Here is a 26,342-nt window from a genome sequence, read left to right as displayed (position 1 = left end):
TGTGAGAACCCGAAATTTTCGAATACAATCAAAGGGATGAGACAAATTCATTATGCATGAAATGTCCCTTGATATACCAAAGTGACTCTTGGTGTGCATGGATGAATTTATTATGAAAGAGATGACCCTTGATATACCAAAGTGACTCTTGGTGTGCATGGATGAATGAATGAACACAATTAATACTTGCTTGGAATGCAAGGGGTTGGCCATGAGGAAGTTCAAAGGGCAAAATCTCACCTATAAATACACCATTGTATGTTGAAGAGACCACACCTAAAATCATCACAAAAATTCATCCCTCTCCTCTTCTCTCCTCTACTCTCCATTTCGACGTCTAAGGCAAGAAGAAAAAGGGGGAAGGCTTCGTGCAGTCCGAGTGATCAGAAGATACGTCGAAATGCTGCTGGATTTGCTTCATAAATCTAGGCAAAATACTGCAAGGTTTCGGTCACCGTCTGACCGAAATTCAACGGGAGTTGTACTTCAGGACTTGGCAATTTCGAAAACTACACCTTCGAATTCGGTAAGTGGGTTTTTGCTATGTATTTCTTTCTAATTTAAAATTTCTATAAGTATGACATGCTTGTATGTGTGTCAAATCATTTTCGAAAAATGCTATATTATGTATTATAAAATCTCGATCGATGTACGATATGTTCTTCTGGTCTCGACGTTCTTTGAATCTGCTGAGTCCTCTCATAATTCTGATAAGTACTGTTTGATGAATCTGATTTTGTAATACACTGTTATGATTCGAGTTGGATATGGAACGACGATTGTAAATTCTGTTATGGCCCCCATCAGTGGGTATAAAACTGTGTTATGGCCCCCATCAGTGGGTATAAAACTGTGTTTTGGCCTCACCCCTTAGAGGACTAACATATGGGGGACAATTTGACCATGGATGACGAGATGAATAACAGTGTTCCGTTTGTTCTGATCTGATCTGTTCTGAATTGTTCTGATAAGTTATGTTTCACCCTTCGAGTCTGATTCGGTTAATGTTTGATATGATAAGTTTTGAAAGTCTGTTAAAAGATGTTTTAAAATTATCTTTATATGTATTTGTGGTAATCGATCGGCCCCTACTTACTGAGTGTTTCCCAAAGCACTCACCCGTTACATCAATCCCCAGATAAAAATGAAGAACAATGGAGCGAGGAGGAACATGAGACGTTCTGGGGCTGGTGATCGCACCAAAAGATCTAGACTCAAGACTTTGTATTTATTTCGCTTCCGCAATCTTGATGTATTTTTATTCTATTGTCAAAGTAAAGACAATGTTTTATTTATGAAAAAGACTGGTTTTTGGCATTTCGATACGAGGCTTAATTGTTTTCAAGTAACTGTTAAACAATGTCGGATGTCACCGACGCCTCGGTCTCGGGGCGTGACAAAGACTGTAATAATTATATGTTTCTTGAGGATTATTGTATGGACCTACTTTATTTACCCAAAGAATTAAGGGGTCATCGGGCTGATACTTCATGAAAAAAGAAGAGAGAGTTAGACAAAAGATGCACAGTCCACAAAGGATTTAAACAGGTCGATTTGCGAAAATGCAGAATTGTCCATAAAAGGGAACCAAGCGCACAAATAAATCCAAATCATGAATACCGTGCAATCATTCTCAATGTACTTTCCCTCAAATTATTGGTTGGGAACTACAAGACACTCATGCCAACCAATGATCCAGTGACTGTCGTCAATAAGGTGGCTCAACATTACCCCCAAAATGAACCCATAAACTCCTGAATAAATATTTTTCAAAGAAAAAAAAAGAAAGAAAATCCTCTTGTTACGTATAATTTTACAATAATAAACCATAAAATGTCCAGAAATGCCACCCCGTCTACATATCATTAATTGGTGAATAAACTAAGATTTTCCCCAAGTTACGAGGCATACATTCTTGATTTCCGAATACGCAGTGTCCCAGGCAAAACCACAGCTCTTCAGCGACCCAGAATCAATGGTAATCATTGAACAGAAAAATTCAGAGATCTTGAAAACAGATCTAACCCATTCCACTAATGTATTGCGACGTTAATCCAAATATGAATGAATTAGCTAAAATGAAGCTGAAAAACAAGATTTATATACTTCACGGCTCAACTGAGAGTGGAAAAATGCAGTGTGTACCTTGTGATCAGACTCAGAAGCGAGCGCCGCCGATATGAAGAATAGGAAGGCAGTTAGAAAAGAAAATGATGAACGGACGGTGGACCGCATCACTGATAGTTGTCGCCGGGATGGCAGTGTGGATTCAGCTGAGCCGTGTCGGTCCGGGTCGGGTCAATCGGTCGGAGGGAGAAGAGAGGAGTGACCAAGATTGCTGTCGTTGAGACCAAGTTAAGTTAATGTTAATTATTAATACAAATGACTCAAAAGCAGTGTACGGTCGTCCACCCTCTCAACTTTTAGTTAATGTTTTTTGGTGCCTCCAAATTAACCAACCACCAAGATGATAAGATTAAAACTTAATCTCAGTATAAAGTTTAAAACTTAATTGATATTAGTGCACTGACGCACGTATTACGTGATTGTACAATATTTTTTTATAATTCATTCAGTTTATATTTAAATGGAGATTAAATTATAATGATAAGAAATCGTGAATGACTACACTGCAATTTTGATATATGAACTAAAAAATAAATAGAAATTCATTTTGAGTTGTCGTTGAGTCTTGAGATGACCAAGTCAGGTTAATGTTAATTATTAACATATTTGACTCAAAAGCAGTGTTCAAAACCCCCGCTGATGGCAGAGGTAGTGTGCGGTCGTCCACCGTCCCGACTTTATAAGTGGATCAGCTGCGTTATCAGCAGATGAGACTCTTTCAACCACTGTCTCTTCTTCCCACATTCTCCCAAATAATGTGGAACTTTCTCAGTATATTTTTGGATTGCTAGTGAGACCTTGATTCTTTTTCTTGTGCAACAGCACCAGTGTTGTCATATTACATCGGGAGTGGAACTCCCTTGGAAATTACGCCTAATTCTTGAACAAAATTCCTCATCCAACCAAAGAATAAAAATCCATAAGTTGATTTTGAATGATCCATGTCACATGAGAAGTTAGAATCAGTGTAGCCTTCCAAGCTCAATTCTCCACCCTCATAAATCATGAACAAATTCTTAGTCTTTCTCAAGTATTTAAGAATATATTTCACGAATTTTCAACAAAATTGACCGGGGTTGACTTGATATTGGCTCGTGACACTCAGAGCATATGTTATATTAGGTCTTGTAGATATCATACCATAAATTATGCAACCAATAGAATACGCATATGAAACACGTGTCATTATCTCTATCTCCACGTATCTTGGGGCACATCGAATTAGATAGAACAACACCGTGACACACATGTAGATGTCCTCTCTTGCACCCATCCATAGAGAACCTTTTCATTATTGTATCGATATAAGTGATTAGGATGAGTCTCAACGTCTTCTTCGATCTATATATATATTTGTATTAATAATATATAAGATGATTTACTAATATTTTTCATGAAGAATTTACACCTTAGTGTTACTTTAGTTGATTTCAATAATCTCACATCATTCTCAATGATGAGGATATCATCAACATAAAGTATTAGGAATGTCACTGCACTCCCACTAATTTTCTTGTACACCCATGGTTCCTCGGAATTTTGAATAAAACCAAACTCTTTGATAGCATTATCAAATCTAAGGTTCCAACTTCTTGATTTTTTTGAGACCATAAATCGATCTTTGAAGCTTGCATAACTTATGTTCGCTTCTCATTTATGTGGATCCTACATGTTGAAACATGTAAATCTCTTCCTTAAGATCTCTATTAAAGAACATCGTCTTCGCATCTATTTTTCACATATCATAGTCATACCATGCTGCTATGGCTAATAAAATCCTACTGGACTTGATTGGCAAAAAGCTTTCTTATAGTCAGTTATTTGTCTTTGAGTATAACATTTTGTCATCAATCTAGTCTTTAAGGTCACTACCTTCTCATATGTCCCGGTTTTCTTCTTGTGGATCTATTTATATTGGGAACAATTCCATCAGGAGGATCCACTAATGTGCAAACTTGGTTAGTGTTGGAATATTTATGTTTGCAATCTTGATTTTGATGTTAACAAAACTTGTTATTTTGTTACTAATGATTTATCGAAGTGAGCAGGATGCTGAAACTGATTAGGCTTCGAACTGATCAATTAACGGAGCAAAAACTGAAGCTTTCGAGAAGCAAACTGAAAGTGCCAACCGATTGCCCAAACTGAATCAGTCCAACTGAAGTATCAATGACCAGTTCAACTTATTGTCCAGCTGACATGCAGTTTAGCAAAAGACCTTCAAAAGCCCGGCCAGCTGATGAAGTGCTCAACTGATGAAGAGGTTCAAAAGACCTACAAGTTTAGCTGATCAATAAACGAAACCCAACTATGTTGAGATGTTGGATGATTAAAATGGAGCTTAATCACCAGCAGTATACCGCGGCTTCATTGCCATATCGGATCAGAGTAGATGATCAATGTGGTTCAGCATCAGTTGAGTCCAGTTTAGAATCAGCTCGACCAGTTAGCCAGCAAAGAGATCAAGTTCAAGTAAAATTAATTGCTCTTCTGGCAAAGAGACTCAAGATCGTTGCAACATTCAAAGCATTCAAGGCGACCAGTTGTTAGTATATCCAGTTCTATTATGTAGAAACTAACTGATATGTGATGGTATTTAAAGTTTGCTATTGTAGTAGCAATTTCCCTTACACTTCTGGTGTACGTAAATGAATGATACAAGGGACGCGTATTCGATTAAATAAACATCATGTTTATCCAGTTAGATTTCTTGTAACTGAACTGTTATATTAAGATTTGTTGCCTAAACAGTTTGAATGATGCTAAAACTTCATTAAATACATAAACGATTATATTTTTGTGGGGGAGTTTTTAATTCAATTTTTGAGGGGGAGTTTTCTTTAAATTATCCCTCGAATTGAAAAATGATTTTAAACTCGTTTTTAAATTCAGTTCTTAAGGAGGAGTTTTCTTATCCCTGAAATTGAAAAGTTTCTTTTAATTTTTTTTAAAAAAACATGTTTTTGATTCTTATCAGTTTTAAATTTTTAGATTTTAATTTAAAATCGTTTTAATCGCTCAAGTTTTGTGATCATCAAAAAGGAGGAGATTGTTGGAACAGTTCATGTTCACAATCTTGATATTGATGTTAACAAAACTTGTTATTTTGTTACTAATAATTTATCGAAGTGCGCAGGATGTTGAAACTGATCAAGTTCGAACTGATCAGTTAACTGAGCCAAAACTGAAGCTTTCGAGAAGCAAACTGAAAGTGTCAAGTGATTGATCAAACTGAACCAGTCCAACTGAATTATCAATAACCAGTTCAACTGATTGTCCAGCTGACATGCAGTTCAGCAGAAGACCTTCAAAAGCCCGGCCAGCTGATGAAGTGCTTAACTGATGAAGAGCCCAGCTGACGAGCTTACCTAAATGGATTCCAGCTTTGCACAACGATACAAAAGCAACTGTACGATCAATGTACAATAATGGACGTTGCAGCAATACTCAAAAACAAAATGTTCCAAAATGGTTGTCGGAAAATTCGAGACACAAATTTCAAGGAACACATTCAAGCTGCAAAGGATAAAATTATTGAGTCTCACTGTACGATCAGCTTCCCGCCTAATTGGTGAGTTGTTGGCATCATCAACAACAAAAAGGAAATTGTTGGATAACATTAAAATTTTTGGTGATTTCTGTCACACCCTAGGGACGGGATTAATCGACACCGGCGTTACTCTCAAATTTACATTCGAAAACAACAAGCCTCAGAAGTACAAAATTCAGAAATCAGTCTTTTTATTCATAAAACTGAATATTTCATTGTCTGATACAAACTCAAATAACAAATGTTTTACGGCGGAAATGTAAAACCAGACATAACATTGTTTCTACAAATGCAGCGGAAAAACATAATCTAGAACTGAAAAATAACAGTCTTCTTTACCAGTCCCAGAACTGGTTCTGCTCTTCTTCTTCTAATAGTTCTTCCTCGTTCTTATCTGAGATGGGTTTGGTGGGTGAGTGATATGATCGTCACTCAGTAAGCGGGGGCGGGAATAACTCCCAGTTTTCGAAATCATTTTCAACAGAAACAGTAATACAAATAATATACAGAACTCTTATTTTCAGAACAAGAATCAGTATTCAGGAATCAGTATTCAAAACAGAAATCAGAAATTTTGCAAGTAAGCACTGAGCACGTTTGTGAATTTCATGGCTAAACTGATATCAGTCCCCTATATGTTCTCTCCTCTAAGGGGTGATGCCAGTAATTAGTAATCAGAATTCAGTAATGTTCAGAATATATATACTTTGCTTCAAAACAAAAGATATCAAACTGGTTTCAAGATATTTATACATAAGCCCACTTACAGTAATTTGCTAGAACTTTCAGTTGAAGTCTGCAAGTTGCTACTAGATTTTTCTGCTTGAACAAAGGCACTCTCTTAGCTCGAATTTCAAGTGATAACTCAGGATTTGTGTAACACCAATTCAGAGATTGGAGGGTGTTATTTATAGGAAAATTTCTTATTGTTAGCCTTCCCATTAATGGCCATAATCTCACATGATGTGCCATTAACAGCCTTCATTTCATGTTAAATGCTTCAGTTACAAGTCATAAGCAGAATCAGTAGCTGTCTGCTGAAATCTCACGCTACTTAACTCTTCTGCTGCTGGGTTCTATCTGTTGCTGGATTATATATGCTGAAAAAATACCAGCTTCTGAAATATCAGTTGCTGCTGGAAGCTTCTGCTGAACTTCTTGCATTGCTGCTGAATATTGCTAGCTGCTGCTGGAAATTCAGGTTCTCACAATTCGACAAATGTGTGAAAAATTACTTAGTTTAAAAATTCAACAAGTCTCTTGATAATTAAGTAGAACTAGATAAAAGACTAATCATAAAAAGACTTCAGCAATTCTATCTATAAGTCACTAAATCGAGTTTGGGGAGTTGATATGCATTCTTTAAATTGGTCGAATTCTTTCTCAGCAAATCTCAAATTCGGAAGAATGTTATAAGAAAAAGACAAATTTATTATGGACATTAAATGTCAGTGTACCCGAGCATTTATTGTTGTGTGTCATTTCAAGTAAAAGACAAGGACATGTGGCACTGTATAATATTTTTTGCATCATGCCTTAGATGATCTCATTTTAGACATTCAAATTTGAATGTTGTAATCTTTGTACAACAAGCGGATTGAAGATTCAAGAAACTCTCTACAATCTACAATGAATCATTATTTTGTTTAGATATTCAAGTATTCTTCGGATATCATGCTGAAAGTCATCTGGCACACACTCAAAAGTTTAAATAAGATCTTTTAGGATCAACCATGTTGTTCTAATATTCACATTGTGCTCAAGGTTATATTATAATCAAATTTTAATGAAAATTAGAAAGAGTTTTTTTGCATTAAAATTGTTTAAGTTAGTTTGCAATAAGTTATATTGAAACAATTTGTTTAAAGTCTTCTAGTGAATACCTTCTTAAAATAGGAGAATGAGAGGCATAAAAGAATTTTAGTTTCAAACTTCTAGAAACATATCTCTGTCATTATTTTTTGCTTACCTCATTGTTCTATTGAATTATCTTTTGCATTAAGTCCACTGAGTCCATTCGGTTTGTTCTGCACTTCGTCTATACACTTCCAAAGATAACCTGTTGTGCCCAACGAAAATCGAGGTTTGTTCTTGACTGTTAACACCAATTGAAAGTCCCAAGTTTTAGAAGAAAAGATTTTTGTGAGGTGTTTATTCACACACATCTAAACACTTTCATCAGTTCTAATATAAAATGATCGAATAAATAAAATTAAAATACCACAAATTTTTAAAAAAATTAAAAAGAAAAAATAATATGATTTATATTTATTTGTATTGATTAAATTTTGAATTATTATATGCAGAAAATATGAAGAAAAATTATTTGTATACAACAAAGAGGGTTATAATCATATTCATATTTTTGTAGAATGTCTGAGCATTTTTTTTTATAAAAAAAAAAGCAATGGATTAAGATATCACTTTAATATCATTTAATTCATATAATGTTTTATGAGTAGGTCTCTTGTGAGACGGTCTCACGAATCTTTATCTGTGAGACAGGTCAACCCTACCTATATTCACAATAAAAAGTAATATTCTTAGCATAAAAATTAATATTTTTTCATGGATGACCCAAATAAGATATCCGTCTCACAAAATACGATCCGTGAGACCGTCTCACACAAGTTTTTGTCAAGTTTTATTATATATAAACAAAAAATTACATCGTTGATAAAACTTTAGTGATAAGTTTTTGGTAAATTAAGACCAATTGTGTCTAATCTAAATAAGGAAATTCGTGACTTGGTGTTTTTCTTTCATATTACTTTCAATTCAAATTCATATTTTCAAAATCTATTGTGCCATAAAAATGAAATTGCTTGAACTTAATTAAGATATAAACAAACCAAGATGTTTGCGAATTATTCGGAGCTCGACTCGTAAAAAGTTCTTTCAAAATCGTTCGTTAAGCTTATCGAGCTGAGTTCAACTAATTTTTTTGGTTAATTTGTTGGTCCATGAGTTTTTGTCACACATTGTTATTTTATTGAAATATAAGCTATTGAAAATTGAAATTCTACAAAATGAGAAATTATACTCATTAAATTATCATATATTAATTGGAATTTGGGTTAAAAATATTCAACGAGATCTAAAACGAGCTCGAAAAGGAGCTTGTTTAAAAGAGTCTCAGCTCGTGCCTATATAAATTATAAGTAAATCGAGCTCAAGTTTGTTCGGCTCGGTTCGTTTATGCTAATTTATATCCCTAAACTTGATAAAATGAAATAATCTAAAATTAGATCTCAAATACTTCAAGGAAAGTTTAAGACGAGAATACAACTTTTTGTTTATAATTTTTTTTTTAAAATCCTTTGTATTATCTTATCAAATTCAGGATAATAGGCCGATTTTGACTTGAACTTGTAACCATTTCCCCCGCTCCCCTAAACCTGTCCAGATTCACCCGGCTCATATATTGGTCACCATTCATTGTCACCCCGAGCTGACAGCTGACAGCTGACAGCTCCTCGTATAAATCTTCGGAGATTTCACCCCAGCTTTATATCAACGCCCCATTTTCCAGGAAATCTCTGTACTTTAAACAAATCCCATTTTCCTTTTTTTTTTTATTTTATGAAATTTCCAGATGTCGCTTCGGCCGTCATTCACTCAGCCGTCCGCTGCCTTTGCAGTTCACACAACTGTCGTTGTTCGTGTTTCTGTTGATTTATGTCAAGGGTTTTCTCGTGCTTCGATTTGAAACATACCCCTCTTTGGTATTTTGCTATTTTTGTTTTTGGTAATGGATTTGACTCAGAGTCCGGTAGAAAACGGTGTTACGCTAGGATTATTATCCCACGTCTCAGGGACGGCGGAACAGGTGGACTGTAGACGGAGCTCGAAAAACTCCGATGAATCTATTTCACATCCAAACGGTTCGATGGTTAGGAATTTCTTTGGATCCGCTGCCGTCGATCATACTGCAACCAACGGACCAGCTAAAAGAGACGAGAACAATTCCGATGAAAACGGCGATATCGAAGATGGTGACGAAGAAGATGTGGAGGAGTTTCGAATCTTGGGGCATTCCATGACCTTGAAGCGTAAACGTGACTGCGATTCAGTACTCGCCTCGACGACCCCATCTGGACTTTTCTCTAATGGGATTGAAACTCGTAAAACTTTGGTAAGAACATGGGGGAATCAGAGCTTGCGAGATGCAGACCCAGATATTTTCGAAATTATGGAGAAGGAGAAGCGCAGACAATTCAAAGGGATCGAATTGATTGCCTCAGAGAATTTTGTGTGCAGAGCTGTACTGGAGGCGTTGGGGAGCCACTTGACTAATAAATACTCTGAAGGTATGCCCGGCGCACGATATTATGGTGGGAACCAATACATTGATGATATTGAAAAACTTTGCTGCGAGCGAGCTTTGGCTGCGTTCAATCTTGATTCTGAATCATGGGGTGTGAATGTGCAGCCGTATTCTTGTACATCAGCTAATTTTGCTGTGTATACCGGGCTTTTGCTACCGGGGGATAGAATAATGGGATTGGATACACCTTCTGGGGGAAACACGAGTCATGGGTGTTATTTACCGAATGGCAGGAAAGTGTCGGGGGCGTCCATATTTTTTGAGAGTTTGTCATATAAGGTGAATCCGCAGACAGGTTATGTGGACTATGAGAAGCTTGAGGAAAAGGTACTTGATTTTCGCCCTAAGATATTGATTTGTGGCGGGAGTTCCTATCCTCGGGATTGGGATTACTCGAGGTTTAGACAGATTGCAGATAGTTGTGGTGCTGTTTTGTTATGTGACATGGCTCAGATTAGCGGTCTTATTGCTGCTAAGGTGAAAATTCTATCCCCTGTTTATGATTTGGAAATTGGAGTTGATATTCTCTTGCTTAAATTCTTGACCTTGGTTTACATTTTAATTTTCTTGTATCTGAACTTTGTTGTCATGCATGTTTATTTGATCAGTACCTTCACATTACACTTGTTTACTCTTCCAACTCTAAATTATTTACTCTGAAGGTTGATGTCAGTTTTATGCCCTGGTTTAATGAGTATAGTTTGTGCTGATTAACCAAACAAGATTATTTTATTCTTTTTTATGTCCATATAGTTCTTCTGGATGCTGAGTTGGAGCATTTTGTACTTGGACTAGTGTCCTGGATCACATATCATAATGTTTGTGGACTGTTTCCTTTGTCTTAGATGTATTGGTGATTGATTCTGTTGATTGAGATTGGCTGCATGGATGGGGTATTTTTAGGCTTTCTCAAGATTGACAGTACCCTAACATGACCATTTGCTATTCTCTCCATGTCAAATCCGTTTCTTGTTACTCAATCACTGTTGTTTATTGGACATAATAACTTGATTTTAACCAGTGCTGTGATTGTAAATATGTAGGAATGTGCTAGTCCATTTGAATATTGTGATATTGTCACCTCAACAACCCACAAAAGTCTTCGTGGTCCTAGAGGAGGAATTATTTTCTACAGGAAGGGGCCAAAACTGAGGAAGAGAGGCACACCTTTGAATCAAGGTGATGGCAGTGACAGGTATGATTTTGAGGAAAAGGTGAACTTCGCTGTTTTCCCAGCTCTACAAGGAGGGCCACACAATAATCATATTGCCGCCCTTGCAATTGCTTTGAAACAAGTGGCTACTCCCGAGTACAAGATGTACATGCAACAAGTGAAGAAAAATGCCCAAGCGTTGGAGTCGGCTTTATTGAGAAGAAATTGTAGATTAGTCACTGGGGGAACTGATAATCACCTACTGCTTTGGGATCTCAGAAATTTTGGGTTGACAGGTATGCGTCTTTACCCGTGTTTTAATCATAATTCTACATTTTTCTTTCCACATTGGTTGTTATCATGTTCTTGTGTCCCATGGATCATGTTTCCTTGTTTTTTGCGAATTTGTAAATGCTACATTTTGTCGCTTGTTTTTCTGAATGATCTCTTTCAATTAGCTGTCTCATATCTGTACGTGTTCCTTTTGCCATGAATCCAACACCCTCTTTTGTTGTGCAATTAAATGTACGTTGCATTGTTTGTTTGTGGAGCACGTTTCTGAATTACTAGCTTCTGCTACTGATGCTTGGACTCTATATCATGGATTGATCTTTTATTAATTGTGGCTTGTAGGCAAAACTTATGAGACAGTGTGTGAGTTCTGCCATATCACTCTCAATAAAGTCACAATCTTTGATGACAATGGCAAAATCACCCCTGGAGGCGTAAGAATCGGTATGTCAGTTATAGTTAATATATTGCAATACCTCATCCCCCATCGAATATTGGACTGTGGAAGAATTGTGAGTAACACTAAAAACCTGCAATGGACAACTCTTACTACTTTGGTCAGTATCTTTGTGAGTTAAGGACAAGTATGAAACCCTTCCTGGTGCTTATGTGGGCACCAAGTCCTACTGCATGACATAAGTTAAATTTCAGCTAATGGTGTGATGTGATTTTTTTACCCCAATATTGATGGTATTTTGTTTTTGTTCCCGTAGGCACACCTGCAATGACGTCCAGAGGTTGCTTGGAGGCTGATTTTGAAACGATGGCTGAATTCCTTCTAAGAGCTGCACAGATTGCAAGTCTGGTGCAGAGAGAACAATGTGGGAAAGTACCTAAATCTTTTCTGAAGGGCCTTGAGAATAACAAAGAAATCGTTGAGCTCCGAACACGAGTAGAAAGTTTTGCAGCCCAGTTTGCTTTTCCAGGATTCGATGCCTAAGGTTGTTGGAATACGTTGGCAGAGGAATACTTTCATGTGCCCAAGCATGTCATCCGCTAGACGTACTAACATGACAACGCTGTCAAATTCTTGTTGATCATTATGATGGTGATTTTATCTGATCTTGTGGCGGATCTTATACACGCTTCTGCCTTTCGGTTTCGGATTATTATAGGCCCAATCTGTTCTGCATCCTGGCATAAATTGCACATATAAACAGATAACTGAGCATGACAACATTGTAGCGTGGCTGAATTCTTCCAACATCTAATCCATGGAGGTTTCGGTCGTCTGGGTAAATTATACGTGAATTTATGCGCAACTGTTCGGATAGGGTCAAAATTTTGTTTTGAAACGTTTCACTCTGTTTTTGTGTTTGCATGGTACAAAATAAACAGAAGCACATTTATGTTCATATTATTCTGGTTTTTTTTCCACAGTAAATGAAAATGAACTTCACCTTTGTTCATCATATATATATATAATTTTAAGTTTTTCTAGTTTCCCATCTGTGTTTCCCACTGTTGCAGAATCTCAAGTTTGTTATTTGACAAGTAATGAACGGGTGGTTTCACTTTGGCACGTTTTTGTTAAACATGCAATTAAAAAATGATGTGTGTGGAATATTTTTTTTTTTTTTTGATAAATACTATATAGAGTAGTTAAAATTTTAATAGTTTGTGAATGTTCTAAAATTTCGAAACCATAGTTTATTGGGTTAGAAATATAGTAATGGGATTATTTTTATAAATAGTAACTCTAAAGAAAAAATGACCTGTTTTTATTTAAGAGGGAAATATCATACAAATTTTGGATCAAACTTTCAAACAGAGTTATGTTTCTATATTCTATGAAAGTATTCATATGGTTTCAGTTATTATCGATCATTTAATTATTCTGCATCAGATGCTCATCAAATTATGCCAATTCTCGACTACAAACAGCTTATCATTATCTCTTTATCACTTCGATTGAGTCGATCTCAGCGCCTTCTTCATTAGATAATGATGCAGTAGTGGCATCGAATCCAAATTTTTGACCTGCCAGAATCGTTGAGATGAAGCTAAATAACACATTTCAACACTCAAATTCTTTTAACTCATGGAAAAACTGCTGAAAAGAATGCACATATTTTGATCAAAATACCTGCGACAGTCTTGAGCTCAGCCACTGAGCTTGGCAACCTAATCAACCTCCCTGGTCCGGCGGGGGACTTTTTCTACAGTTTTCGGGATTTCCTTTGTATATAAATGATCCCCAAAGAACATCGCGACTTGGATATTTCCCAATTGCATCTATCCTGTAGAGGTACTCAAATTGGATCAGATGTATTATAAAATAAAACGAGATCGTGAAATGATCGTTTCCTCTTGATGAAACAGCTCTTTTTGACGCCTTGGGCATGACTACACGATGTCCTACCTCGAATTCTTGAAGTATTTCATTCCAGTTTAATGGAGAGAACTTTAACTATTTCATAAGCTTCAGCTCCATTTATCAAAAGAAATTTCATCGTTTCCACATGGTTTTCAATGTTTGCAACCTGAATCGGAGTCGTTCCAGAGCTATTCTTGGAGCACATTAAATCCATGTTGGAGAAAATCTTTCATCACTATTAGGTTATTTCTTTTTGCTGCTGTACATAATGTTGAGATATCGTATTCTCGCACCCAAGACGCAACGGAAGTTTAAAATTTTTGTTTTTGGGCGTCGTGTGTTCAAAACATTCATAGGACGTTTAATATCATACCTTGCGTATATTACGCCGGACTCCAAGCTATTCCGGATTTTAAGCTTATATAGCCCTTCTTGTATATCCCTACGAACGGCTTTTCAACCTTGATCGTTTAATTAAGTCCACGATCATAAGCTTTGTTCCTCGCTTGGGTTGCACTTGAAATCGCAAGCGATTTGTGCGTTGAGACTATAGACTCCGAATTTCCAAAATCCAGAGATAACGCAGCGATGGCTACAGAAGAAAAGTGCAGACAGAATTTTAGATGAAATTTGTTGAATTGGCCGTGACTTTTCTTGGTGTAAGATTATTGATTCTTAATCAATAATTACTTGAAGCTAATTAAACCATTAACCATTAATAGCTTGCATAAATTGATTCTATCATATCCTTCAATTCAACATGGCCGAATTTTCTTTCTTCAAAACTTGTGAAGTGGCAGAGAGCTTCAAGGGGAGGGAGAGGAGGAGTTCTGTGTTGGTGATATGCAATTTTTCATTATTGAATAATGAGCCTTAATGGTGTATATATAGAGTGAGACTCTTAATCTAATCAGGAGTCCCTCTCCCACTATGACTCTACATGTATCATTATATTAAAACTCCTATATAATTAATATATAATGTATTTATTAACTTTTAATAATACATGATATAATAATACCATATACACATATTTTATATCACCATATAAAATATATACATGTATATGTACATTAAATTAAACTAAATAATCATTATTTAATTTATAAATTAACTCCGTGGTTAATTTAATTCTAGACTCCTCTAGAACATTTATGAGAATTTTTACATGTTAGTAGTCGCTATTTAATTAGTAAATTTCAAATTCACTAAATAAATAATTATGAACTCATTATAACCTCGATCGACGATCCGAGAACGCCGATGTATCAAGGATACAGTCTTGTTCATATAATGAAAATCGAAAATTTTGAAGATCAAAATTTTCACTTACCATATTGGGCAGCTGCCAGTTTTAGTGAAACCCTTCACAAAAAAGACAGTTTCACTCTCATTCTTTATTTAGCAATCATGCTAACTTTCATTTCTTTCATCCTATGAAATCAGCTAATAAACTCCTTTATAAGCATCCAGTTTGATCTCAATCAAACTGTAGTCGTTAAATTTCAACTCCTTAAAATTTGACTACTCAACGGAAACACAGAATCCGATATTTATGTGACCCTCAATGGTTTAGGAATACAGCTAGCTGTGGGTTTACATCTCCATGTGATTCAGAATAACATTTATTCTTATTCGAATTTGCCCTAGTTAAACTCATTCTTTACATCAACTTCTTGATCAAGAATGTCAGAACTCATTTCTGATTGCATTCATCAGATCATGGTAAGAACGTCTAGTAGTATCGCCTCATGATCCCCTAGGTATCACTGATAGTATCTGCAAGAACCTTTAGTCATGGTTAGTCCACAGTACGGTCCCTTCAACACATATATCCCGATCAAATCTGCAACCATTGGTATATCGAGGTTGCATATGAATTCGATAGCGATGTGATTTATCTTAGAGTAATAGTGTCATGGTATGCGCAGCTGAGAAAACACTTTTCCAAACTGCACATGTCTTACTCCGATCATAGATTTCTTGCACTATTGACTCATCAGACCACATAGGATATCTTTATCCGTAGGCAAACGGTGAATTCCTGACTACAATGCATTTGCTCCTACGTATTTCGAAACTACACCCAACATCGCCACCTGATGACCCTCGATGGAATCGGTAAACGGATCAAAGTGCATGCTAGTATGTATAGCCCCAACATTGTCCCGGGTCAAAGGACGACTAATGGTGTACAACCATAACTACGGACTATTCCACTCGATAAGTGAGAACCACTTGGACAGTCCGAGAGAAGGTTGTTCAGTGCATCATCATATGATCACCTATCTGTGTGAATGGACATCTCCATGCCCTTACAAATGAAACATGGCGTTTACATAACATATACTAGTCTCAAGCTCGAGCGACATTTATCCTTGTTTTAGGCGGTTGAATCGACTAGGAACCTGTTTAAAATATAAGTTCCACGATATTACGTTGTGACGCAGACCTCATGGTACCTATTGTATATTGAAGGACTTTATCTATACAGCTTGCATGTGTATACAGATAAAGCATAATGCCATAATCAAATAAAATCGTAAAATATTATTAAAATAAAGATTGTTTTACATTAGAGTCAATAAAGCCCGAGCCACAAGTTGACTTGTCGGACACCTACTCTAACACATAAAAGGTCACCGGCCACATGAAGATCAGAGATGGAAGCCCAATGTTACAGAATATTGAACATGGAATGTCGCTGCTATGGCATCCCATAAAACTGTGTTTTCCTTCGAATCTGTGGTAAAAATCTTATAGTTTCTGACAAAATAAAAGATTATTTGCCAATTCAGACAGAAGGGCTGTACTTTTACCTCTCAGATGTAAACTACAAGCATGCTTCAGCAGCACCAAATCACAGACACCATCAGGATCACAGGATTGGAGTATATTATTTTATTTCTGATTGGCACATTTGGCTTCTTTCCTCTTGAAATCATACATTCTATTAGTACTTCTCATGTTTGGTTGCCAACATAAATCTTAACAAACAAACACGTTTTCGAGAAACATACCAACGGGGTCCTTCCATTAACATCTCCAACATAAGAGTCAAATCCTGAATCGAGTAACTCATCAAGAAACACATCATTTCCGGTACAAGCTATACTCAACATTTTAATCGACACGTTAGAGTCAACAATGCCTTCCACGTCTTCTAGAAAAGAATCCTGAATATGTAAATCTTCGAGCATCTTGTGACGCCGAATTACCATGACAATACATTAGTTTTCCAGCCAAAGCTGTTTATTACTGGTGCAATATATAGGCAAAATGTAAATTTTTCGAGGGACTGAATGATCGATCTATTATGAGTAGATACTGCATCTTAGACTCTTAGTTACACGGTTAATAAAGTCCTAAGTGTTAGAATTTTTGGGACACTTATATAATTAAATGAATGTATATGGTCATCAATTATAATAAGTCAAACATTATGTGGCCTATTTTGAAATAAGGAATTTGAATTAGGGCATAAATATCATGAATATTTATTGTGGATACCATATACGGAATTTCTAATTTGATGAAGGGGTCAAATTAGAAATAGGCAAAAGTTTTATAACTGCTTAAAAAGGCAGTTAGGTTATGGTCCCCAGATGTAGAAAAAAGGTATCTCTTCGTATCCCCATCAACAGAGAGAGAGAGAATTAGGAACCATAAGGAAATTCTACATTTTGGAAGATCAAACCGCTATAAACCATGGCTAAAGATTCAGGTACGCTTCCGTATTCGTTTTTATATTTAATTAAGAACAGGATTGTGATTCTCTAGTGTAGTTTCATTTGGGATTAGGAACACGGAAAATCTAGAGAAATAATTTTAACAATTGGTATCAGAGCCCTTAATCTTGTTCTTGATTTGAGGATAAAAAAAAATTTAATTTTGGTGTGATCTTCCAAAAATTTTTTTTTTCTTTCTTTCTGTTGATGAAATCCTTTCTCCATTGAAGCCCTTTCTCTGTTGCCCGATAAAACTTTTTTTTTTCCTTGCAAAGAAACGCCGCAATCTGTTTTTTGGATAAAAAAAAAAGGATAAGGTGCAATGGTTTGTGTTTTATCTCACTGCTTTGTCTTTTTCTGTCGGGCAATGGCGGATGAATCCTAGCCTTCCCAGAACAATTTTTGATGGAAATTTATTATTCTATTATTAATTTTCATGCAACTTTGACCAATGATTCAGTTTTTTGGGATTTATTTATTTTATTATTATTTATTTAATTCGATTGAATTCATTTAATTGGCATACTATATAATAAAGTTATTATAGTTCATCATTCCGATTGGATAAATTGAAATAAGATGTCGTCAAAATGACCTCTCTTTTGTAGATTGTTCATGACGAATTTTGAATGTTTGTAAGTTTGTAAGCTCATGCGATTATTAATCGGCTCAAAGGAAGGTTAATAGTTTGCCGGACTACATAATTACCTGTGATATTAAACACGTAACGATTATAAGGATTTTACATGAGAATAATAAATCAATCCGAAGAGAGGTTTGTTATTTGTCATGCATTATTGTTAGTGTTTGATTATTACAACAAGAATATCACTTGCAGTTAATTTTAATGTCCAAAGACTTGAAATTAATGGTGCGTTAGGTATCTTGAGATGGGATTTGCCAATTAATTTTGAATTTTATTGATAATTATGGTTGTGAGCACGTTATTTATTTATTTTTTAATGTTCTCTTTCAGTGAATGTTGCTAATATTTCTGCCAACTTAAGTTCAGTACCGGTCCTTAATGGTACTAATTTTAAGGACCGGAAGGAGAACATTGAGATAGTTCTCAGGTGCATGGACATGGACCTTGCGATTCGGATGGAGAAGCCCACTACTCCTACGGCAATTAGCTCCTCTAAAGAGAGAGATAGATTTGAGAAGTGGGATCGTTCCAACCGCATGAGTCTGATGATCATCAAGCGTGCCATTCCGGAGGTGTTTAAGGGTGCAGTGTCTGAGGACATCACCAATGCCAAGGAGTACCTTGCAGAAATCGAGAAGCGCATTGCCAAAAGCGATAGGGCTGAAACAAGCACTATTCTAAAGAGCTTGATTTCAATGAAGTATAAGGGCAAGGCAAACATAAGGGAGTACATCATGGAGATGTCTAATCTTGCTTTGAAATTGAAGGCACTAAAGTTGGATTTGCACGAGGATTTACTTGTGCATCTCATCCTGATTTCTCTTCGGGTTCAGTTCAACCACTTTAAGGTCAGTTTTAACTGTCAGAAGGAAACGTGGAGTTTGAATGAACTGATTTCTCACTGTGTCCAAGAGGAAGAGAGATTGAATCAAGAGAAGACAGAAAGTGCTCATTTGGCAAGCACTTCTAAGGACAAGGGCAAGAAAAGAAAGAATGTAAATGTTGCGGGTCCGAGTGAGAAGAAACAACATAAAGGTGGTGACCTTTGTTTCTTCTGCAATAAACCCGAACACATGAAGAAAGAGTGTGCCAAGTATCGCGCGTGGCGCGAGAAGAAAGGTACATTTCTTAATTTGGTTTGTTCTGAAGTTAACTTAGCTTCAGTACCTAGAAATACTTGGTGGTTAGATTCCGGTGCTACTACTAACATCAGTATTTCAATGCAGGGTTGCCTGAGATACCGAAGCCAAGTGATGCTGAAAGAAGTATCTATGTGGGCGATGGAAAATCGGTAGATGTGGAAGCAATTGGTCATTTTAGATTGTTGCTTTGTACTGGTTTCTATTTGGATTTGATGGATACTTTTGTTGCACCGTTGTTTAGACGGAATTTGGTTTCTGTTTGTTATTTGGACAAATCTGGTTACAATTGTTCCTTTGGAAACAATCAGTTTATGTTATCTATTAATTCTAATGTTGTTGGAACTGGTTCACTTATGCAATATGACAATCTCTATTTGCTTGATACAAATGCTTCATATCATGAAACCCTGAATCGAAAGGTACAAAACGAAAGCTAAATAATGATAATTCGGGTGCATTATGGCACAAGCGCTTAGGTCACATCTCTAGAAATAGAGTTGAACAACTTGTGTCGGATGGAATTTTAAATTCCATTGATTTTACGGACTTTAATGTCTGTATTGAATGCATTAAAGGAAAAAAAACCAAAGGCAAGAAATTAAGTGCATATGGGGCTACGGAAGTCTTAGAATTGATACATACGGATGTTTGTGGACAGTTTTCAACACCTTCTTGGAATGGTCAACGCTACTTTGTATCATTCATAGACGATTTTTCGAGATATGCATACATATTTATTATTCATGAAAAGGCTCAAACATTGGACGTGTTCAAGTCATTCAAGGTTGAAGTTGAAAACCAACTCGACAAAAGGATAAAGAAAATAAAGTCCGATCGTGGTGGTGAATACTATGGTCGGTACGATGGTTCGGGTAAACAACGTCCAGGGCCTTTTGCCAAATACCTAGAAGAGTGTGGTATCGTCCCACAATACACCATGCCGGGCTCTCCAAGCATGAATGGTGTAGCAGAAAGACGAAATCGCACTTTACAGGACATGGTAAGGAGTATGGTTAGCCATTCATCTTTGCCGGAATCACTCTGGGGTGAGGCACTAAAGACGGCAGCGTACATTCTAAATAGAGTGCCGACAAAAGCAGCTGCTAAAACATCTTTTGAGCTTTCGTTGGGGCGAAAGCCCAGTCTGAAGCATTTTCACGTTTGGGGATGTCCAACTGAGGCGAGGCCTTATAGGCCACATGAGAATAAGTTGGATCCCAAGACTGTGAGCAACTACTTTATTGGCTATTCTGAGTGATCAAGGGGCTATAAGTTTTACGAACCCAAATCAAGGTCAATTTTTGAGACGGGTACAACTATATTCTTCGAGGATATTGAGTTTGGGGGGAAGAATAAAATAAAGGACTTTGTCTTTGAGGAAGAATCAACTTCCACTACGATTAATGAGGAGTTGATTCCTATTCCGATTGCTTTAGACAATGATCAGGGTCCCACTCTGGTCATTTAATATCGGAATTCCAGAAAATCAAGACATCGTTGATCTCCCAGAGGTACAAACTCAACAACCTCTTGAAGAAATGATTGAGGTCCAAGTGCCATTGCGGCGGTCCACGAGAAAAAAGAGAAGTGCTATTTTGAATGACTATGTAGTATTTCTTCAAGAACATGAGGATAATGTTGGCATGATGGAAGATGACCCTATCAAATTTCGTCATGCCATAGAAAGTTCCAATTCGGTAAATTGGGTCGAAGCAATGAATGAGGAATATAAGTCAATGCAAGACAATAAAGTTTGGGAACTTGTCCCACTACCGGAAGGTACAAAACCTGTTGGTTGTAAATGGATTTTTAAGACCAAAAGGGATTCAAACGGTAATGTGGAAGAGTATACAGCTCGTCTTGTGGCAAAATGCTTTACTCAAAAATAAGGGGTTGACTATAAAGAGACTTTTTCTCCTGTTTCAACTAAGGAATCTTTTAGGACAATCATGGCACTTGTTGCACATTTCGATATGGAGCTACATCAGATGGATGTAAAGACGACGTTTTCAATGGCGACATTGATGAAACGATTTATATGGTACAACCAGAAAACTTTGTGTCGGGAGACCCAAAGAATATGATTTGCAAATTAAAAAAATCCATCTATGTGCTTAAACAAGCGTCTCGTCAGTGGTACCATAAGTTTCACGAAATAGTTCTCTCATTTGGTTTTGAAGGGAATTTAATCGATGATTGTGTGTATCACAAGTTCGGTGGGAGTAAGCACATATTTTTGGTTATATATGTGGATGACATTTTGCTTGCCACAAACGATATAGGCTTATTGCACCAAACCAAGAGTTTTCTGTCAAGAAATTTTGAGATGAAAGATCTTGATGAGGCCTCATTTGTATTAGGAATTCAGATACATCGAGATCGTTCTCGATGTGTTCTTGGATTGTCACAAATGAGCTATATCGATAAAGTACTTAAAAGATTTGACATGCAAGATTGTAAACCAGGAAACACCCCGGTCGCTAAGGGAGATAAGTTTAATCTCAAACAATGCCCTAAGGGAAGTCTTGAAATTCAAGAAATGCAAAAGATTCCCTATGCTTCGGCGGTAGGAAGTCTTATGTATGCTCAAGTTTGTACGCGTCCGGATATTGTGTACATAGTAGGTGTGTTGGGCAGATATCTAAGCAACCCAAGCATGGATCACTGGAAAGCAGCCAAAAGGGTTATGAGATACCTGAAAAGAACTAGGAATTACATGCTCACATATAGGAGGTCAGATCATCTTGAGATCATTGGGTATTCTGACTCCGATTTTGCGTGATGCCAAGACAGTATGAGATCCACTTCGGGTTACATTTTTATGTTAGCTGGTGGAGCCATTTCTTGGAGAAGTGCCAAACAGGCACTTACAACTTCCTCCACTATGACGGCAGAATTTGTTGCTTGTTACGAAGCATCAAATCATGCGATATGGCTGAAGAACTTTGTCACTGGGCTGCGTATTCTGGAAGGGATTGAAAGACCCCTTGGATTATTTTGTGACAATAGATCAGCTGTGTTATATTCCAACAACAATAGGAGCTCGACAAAGTCGAAGCATATTGACATCAAGTTCCTTGTTGTGAAAGAAAGGGTACAAAGTGGACAGATTTCTATAGAACACTTAGGTACAAACTCCATGGTAGCGGACCCCCTGACAAAAGGTTTGCCGCCTAATGTCTTTCATGAGCATATTGCTCGTATGGGTGTCGTAGAAATGGATGATCTCTAGTTTTAGTGGGAGTTTGTAGTTTGGTTGTTTTATAGACAGCTATTTATGTATTTTTTATTCTGATCAGAAATGAAGTATTATTCAGTTCATTACACTTTGTACAATTATGTTTAAAAGTTTGATCTCACTAAAGTTAAGTAGGACCAGTTGAAAATTGACATGAACAGATCACCTTGCATGTAATTTTCATGCCACTAATTCATGTTTGATCTATGTCATTTAGTGATGTTGATGTACGTGACCATTGATGAGTTTAGTTGTGATTGATCCAACGAAGACCACTTTGATCCTATGTCAATATGATTAATGGACGAGAGTGTTTGGAATGTCCTCAGATTTGATGACACGACATGTGCACACTAAGGATATCACATTCATTATATTGTATATGTGTCCAGTGGGAGATTGTTAGAATTTTTGGGACACTTATATAATTAAATGAATGTATATGGTCATCAATTATAATAAGTCAAACATTATGTTGTCTATTTTGACTTAAGGAATTGACTTAGGGCATAAATATCATGAATATTTATTGTAGATACCATATGCGGAATTTCTAATTTGATGAAGGGGCCAAATTAGAAATAGGCAAAAGTTTTATAACTGCTTAAAAAGGCAGTTAGGTTATGGTCCTCAGATGTAGAAAAAAGGTATCTCTTCGTATCCCCATCAACAGAGAGAGAATTAGGAACCATAAGGAAATTCTACATTTTGGAAGATCAAACCGGTATAAACCATGGCTAAAGATTCAGGTACGCTTCCGTATTCGTTTTTAACACTAAGTTGATACATCATATTTAACCGGTTATCTCGTATGTGAAATTATGTATAATATTATGGTAATATATACTTATCAACCAAACTGAAGAAAGTTTTCAACCATGGTTACATGATCTTTTTCTCTGGTCTTCACTGCTTCAGTTAGTGATCTTGTTTTGAGCCCAAGAAGCTGCGAAAATCATCTTGGTTCGGCATGTACGTTTACACAAAATGCTCCAAAAATTTCTCCGGATTTAAAAACCCGAAAAACTAGTTCTTTCTCCATCTCACAATCTATCATTTATACTTCTCCGGACACGATAACATAAATATATAATATCATCCGATTCCTCATCCTGTGCAATAATAATGTCCTCTCTTGGAGGCAGATATTCTGCTTTCATATCTGCAACCTGATCGTTAAAGTGATGAAACTTTATTTAGAAAAAAAATCCTGATATCGAGCTGAGTACTCAAATAGACATCGGTGCATGAGCTCGGCCAGAAGAATGTATATTGCACTTTCTTATAAAGCTACTAAAACCCCTCCCACAAACCGAAGTAGCATGATGTATTTCAGGCACAGACAAGAAAACTTGCAAACTCCATGGTTCTTCGTGTGCCCTCGACTACCAAGTTCGTCATGTTACCGATGATGTAAGATGTTAGGCCGAGATTCAAGAGGATGTAGAGGATGATGAAAACCATTTCTAAAGAGTTTACTGCATGGATCATTATAGTGCTGAAATGTATCTAATCCAAAGGCTTTCGTTCTTGAAATCTTGGTGACAGACTTTTTGAAAGAAATAATATTTAATCGGTGGTTCTAAAATAAGATGTTACGCTAGAAGGGGTCTAGGATTAATTTAAGATGTTAAAAACATGTGAACTAAAATCATATGCATGAAACTTTAATTGTTATTGCGTTTCTCAAAACAGCATATTGTGTGTGTATGTGTGTGTATATATATTATAATTTATTTATATTTTTTAAAGATATTTATAAAATAAGTTATTACATGTGCTATTATCTTTGGTACTAAAAGTACAAGCAGTAGGTCTCTTGTAATACGATCTTATAGATCTTATTCGTGACGCGAATCAATTCTGTCCATATTTATAATAAAAAGTAATGTTTTTGACATAAAAAGTAATACTTTTTCATAGTGACATAAATATAATATATGTCTCACAAAATTGACCTATGAGACCTTCTCACATGAGTTTTTATGAAGTTGTCAGATTTATTGACAATTTTTTTCTCAAATATTCAGAGAGCAGGATAATTACAATGAAAACTAATCCAAATAGTGCGCTGCGAAAAGCTATTTTTGTGGTAGTGAGTAATTTTTCTCATAATGCAAATGATCTGCCTCCCCATATATCTGAATATTAGCTCTTTTTTTTTAATCGATGAAGATTAATTGTTTTGTGGTACTTACAAACAAGAGTCTCGTACAGCTGACCCAAAAATAGCTGAATCTGTTATCCTTTTCAATTCTGCAATAAAGGTAATGCATGTAATATTTAAGAAGTGTGTTAATCTCTGTATAGTATTATATCATGTTATAATGTTCTAAAACGTTTAAAAAAATGAATTTTTGAAAGTAATTTCACAAATCCGAAATAATACTTTTCAAGCAAATTTTTTAAAGGCTATATAAAGATGTAATTTTTTCGTACCGATACAAGATTTTTTAACTACTCAAAGAGTACTCACGATTTTCCAATTCATTTCAGTTTGTATTTTTTAGAACATTAAAGTTGGTATCGTCAGCTTCATTTGAGCACAGCTTTCCGTTTTCCTTGCTTTGATATTTTTTAATAATGCTTGGGATACTTATATTAACGATAAAGGTACTCTAATTCTGAAACTGTTGATGGGTTGTCATAGAATATGTTTAAACAAATGTCAAGACAAGACAAAGACAAAAATCGAGTCAGACTAGAGTTTAACTATATTTTATTAAGACCAATTTGTCCCACGTACGGTGTTGATGGATGTTAAAATCACGTGCTTATCATTAGGCTAAAAGTTATAGCTGTTAGTCAAGGCGTAACTTTATTTCCTTATACTTGTGACAGTGCAGAGTGCATCTACTTGGGTGTTAATGGGTCGGGCTGTTAGGCCCATGAGACCGGAGAGATACGTGTCTATCTGCCGGTGCTGTCTCATATCCCTTAGATATCAGTCTTATCTTTTCTCTACCGTCTGTCCTGTCTTCAGCAAAGACAGTATTATCCGTTAAGATCTGGTGTCACTATTTTACGGTCCACTTAATCAACCAGATCAAACGGCACAACGTCAGCAGCTTGACGCATGAGAACTTCCTAGGAGTTGACCCATCCCAGTACTGCTCTCACTCATGCATGCTTAACCCAACATCCCCCAAAGAAGTATAGAAATATATTTCTTGGAAGACTTAAACCCATGACCTCGCTTTGACACCAATTGTTAGCATCAAGCGCTTATCACTAGGCCAAAAGCACTCGGTCCTACAATGGAGAATGGCAATTGTCCCACTTTCATTTTATAATCGGAGCACTGCAAATTACAAAACCAAGCGAACTAAATATGCTTTTTGAACTTTCAGATATGAAGAACAAAATTGTATGCAACAATATGTATTAAACGAAAATATATGTATTTTATGTTAGGAAATATAGCCAAATTAAATAATTTTTTGTACACTAGAAGCATTGATTCTTTTCCGTTTAGCGGTAATTTCATATCAAAATATTTTCATGATATCAATATGGATAATAATTATGAAGAATAACGACACAAAAATTTTTACGTGAATAACCCAAATTAGAGAAAAAAGTACGAAACCGAAGTCCATAAAAAAAATCTTTACTATATCAATAACGGGTACAAATCATTCTTTTCCTTTTAGCAGTAATTTCGGATCAAAATATTTTCACGATACCAGTAACTTAATTTTTTTTATTTTAACTTATTTTTTAGTTCCCACCTTGTTACTCGTTAATTTGCAGTTGATGAAAAAACCGCCAAGACGTCCAAAAACCACCTAAAATCGACCGTAACTGCTCATGTAATATATTA

General features: G+C 36.1%; 2 protein-coding genes and 2 pseudogenes across 2 annotated transcripts in view; 2 read left to right on the top strand and 2 right to left on the bottom strand.

Moving 5' to 3' along the window:
- Window positions 1-2,326, bottom strand: part of LOC140988662 (transmembrane 9 superfamily member 1-like) — an 11,332-nt gene extending 9,006 nt beyond the window's left edge. Inside the window, exons 1-2 of the mRNA XM_073457700.1 lie at window positions 2,146-2,326; window positions 1,408-1,486 (exon numbers count right to left, since the gene is read on the bottom strand). Coding sequence (XP_073313801.1) covers window positions 1,408-1,486; window positions 2,146-2,235 — 169 coding nt within the window. The 5' untranslated portion in view covers window positions 2,236-2,326. The remainder of the gene's footprint in view (window positions 1-1,407; window positions 1,487-2,145) is intronic.
- Window positions 2,327-9,131: 6,805 nt separating this feature from the next.
- LOC140988661 (serine hydroxymethyltransferase 7-like) lies at window positions 9,132-12,864 on the top strand (annotated as a pseudogene).
- Window positions 12,865-13,290: 426 nt separating this feature from the next.
- Window positions 13,291-23,920, bottom strand: LOC140988447 (potassium channel AKT2/3-like; annotated as a pseudogene).
- On the top strand, window positions 17,142-23,004 carry LOC140988919 (uncharacterized). The gene is made up of 2 exons (XM_073458010.1): window positions 17,142-17,489; window positions 18,470-23,004. Exons 1-2 carry the CDS (start codon window positions 17,474-17,476, stop codon window positions 19,432-19,434), a joined length of 981 nt encoding a protein of 326 aa, XP_073314111.1. The 5' UTR covers window positions 17,142-17,473; the 3' UTR covers window positions 19,435-23,004.
- Window positions 23,921-26,342: the final 2,422 nt, after the last annotated feature.

Source organism: Primulina huaijiensis, chromosome 11 (genome assembly GCF_012295235.1).
Source record: "Primulina huaijiensis isolate GDHJ02 chromosome 11, ASM1229523v2, whole genome shotgun sequence".
NCBI classification, from domain to species: domain Eukaryota; kingdom Viridiplantae; phylum Streptophyta; class Magnoliopsida; order Lamiales; family Gesneriaceae; genus Primulina; species Primulina huaijiensis.
Note: the sequence above shows the minus strand (reverse complement) of the source record. Positions and strands in the feature narration are given on the sequence as shown.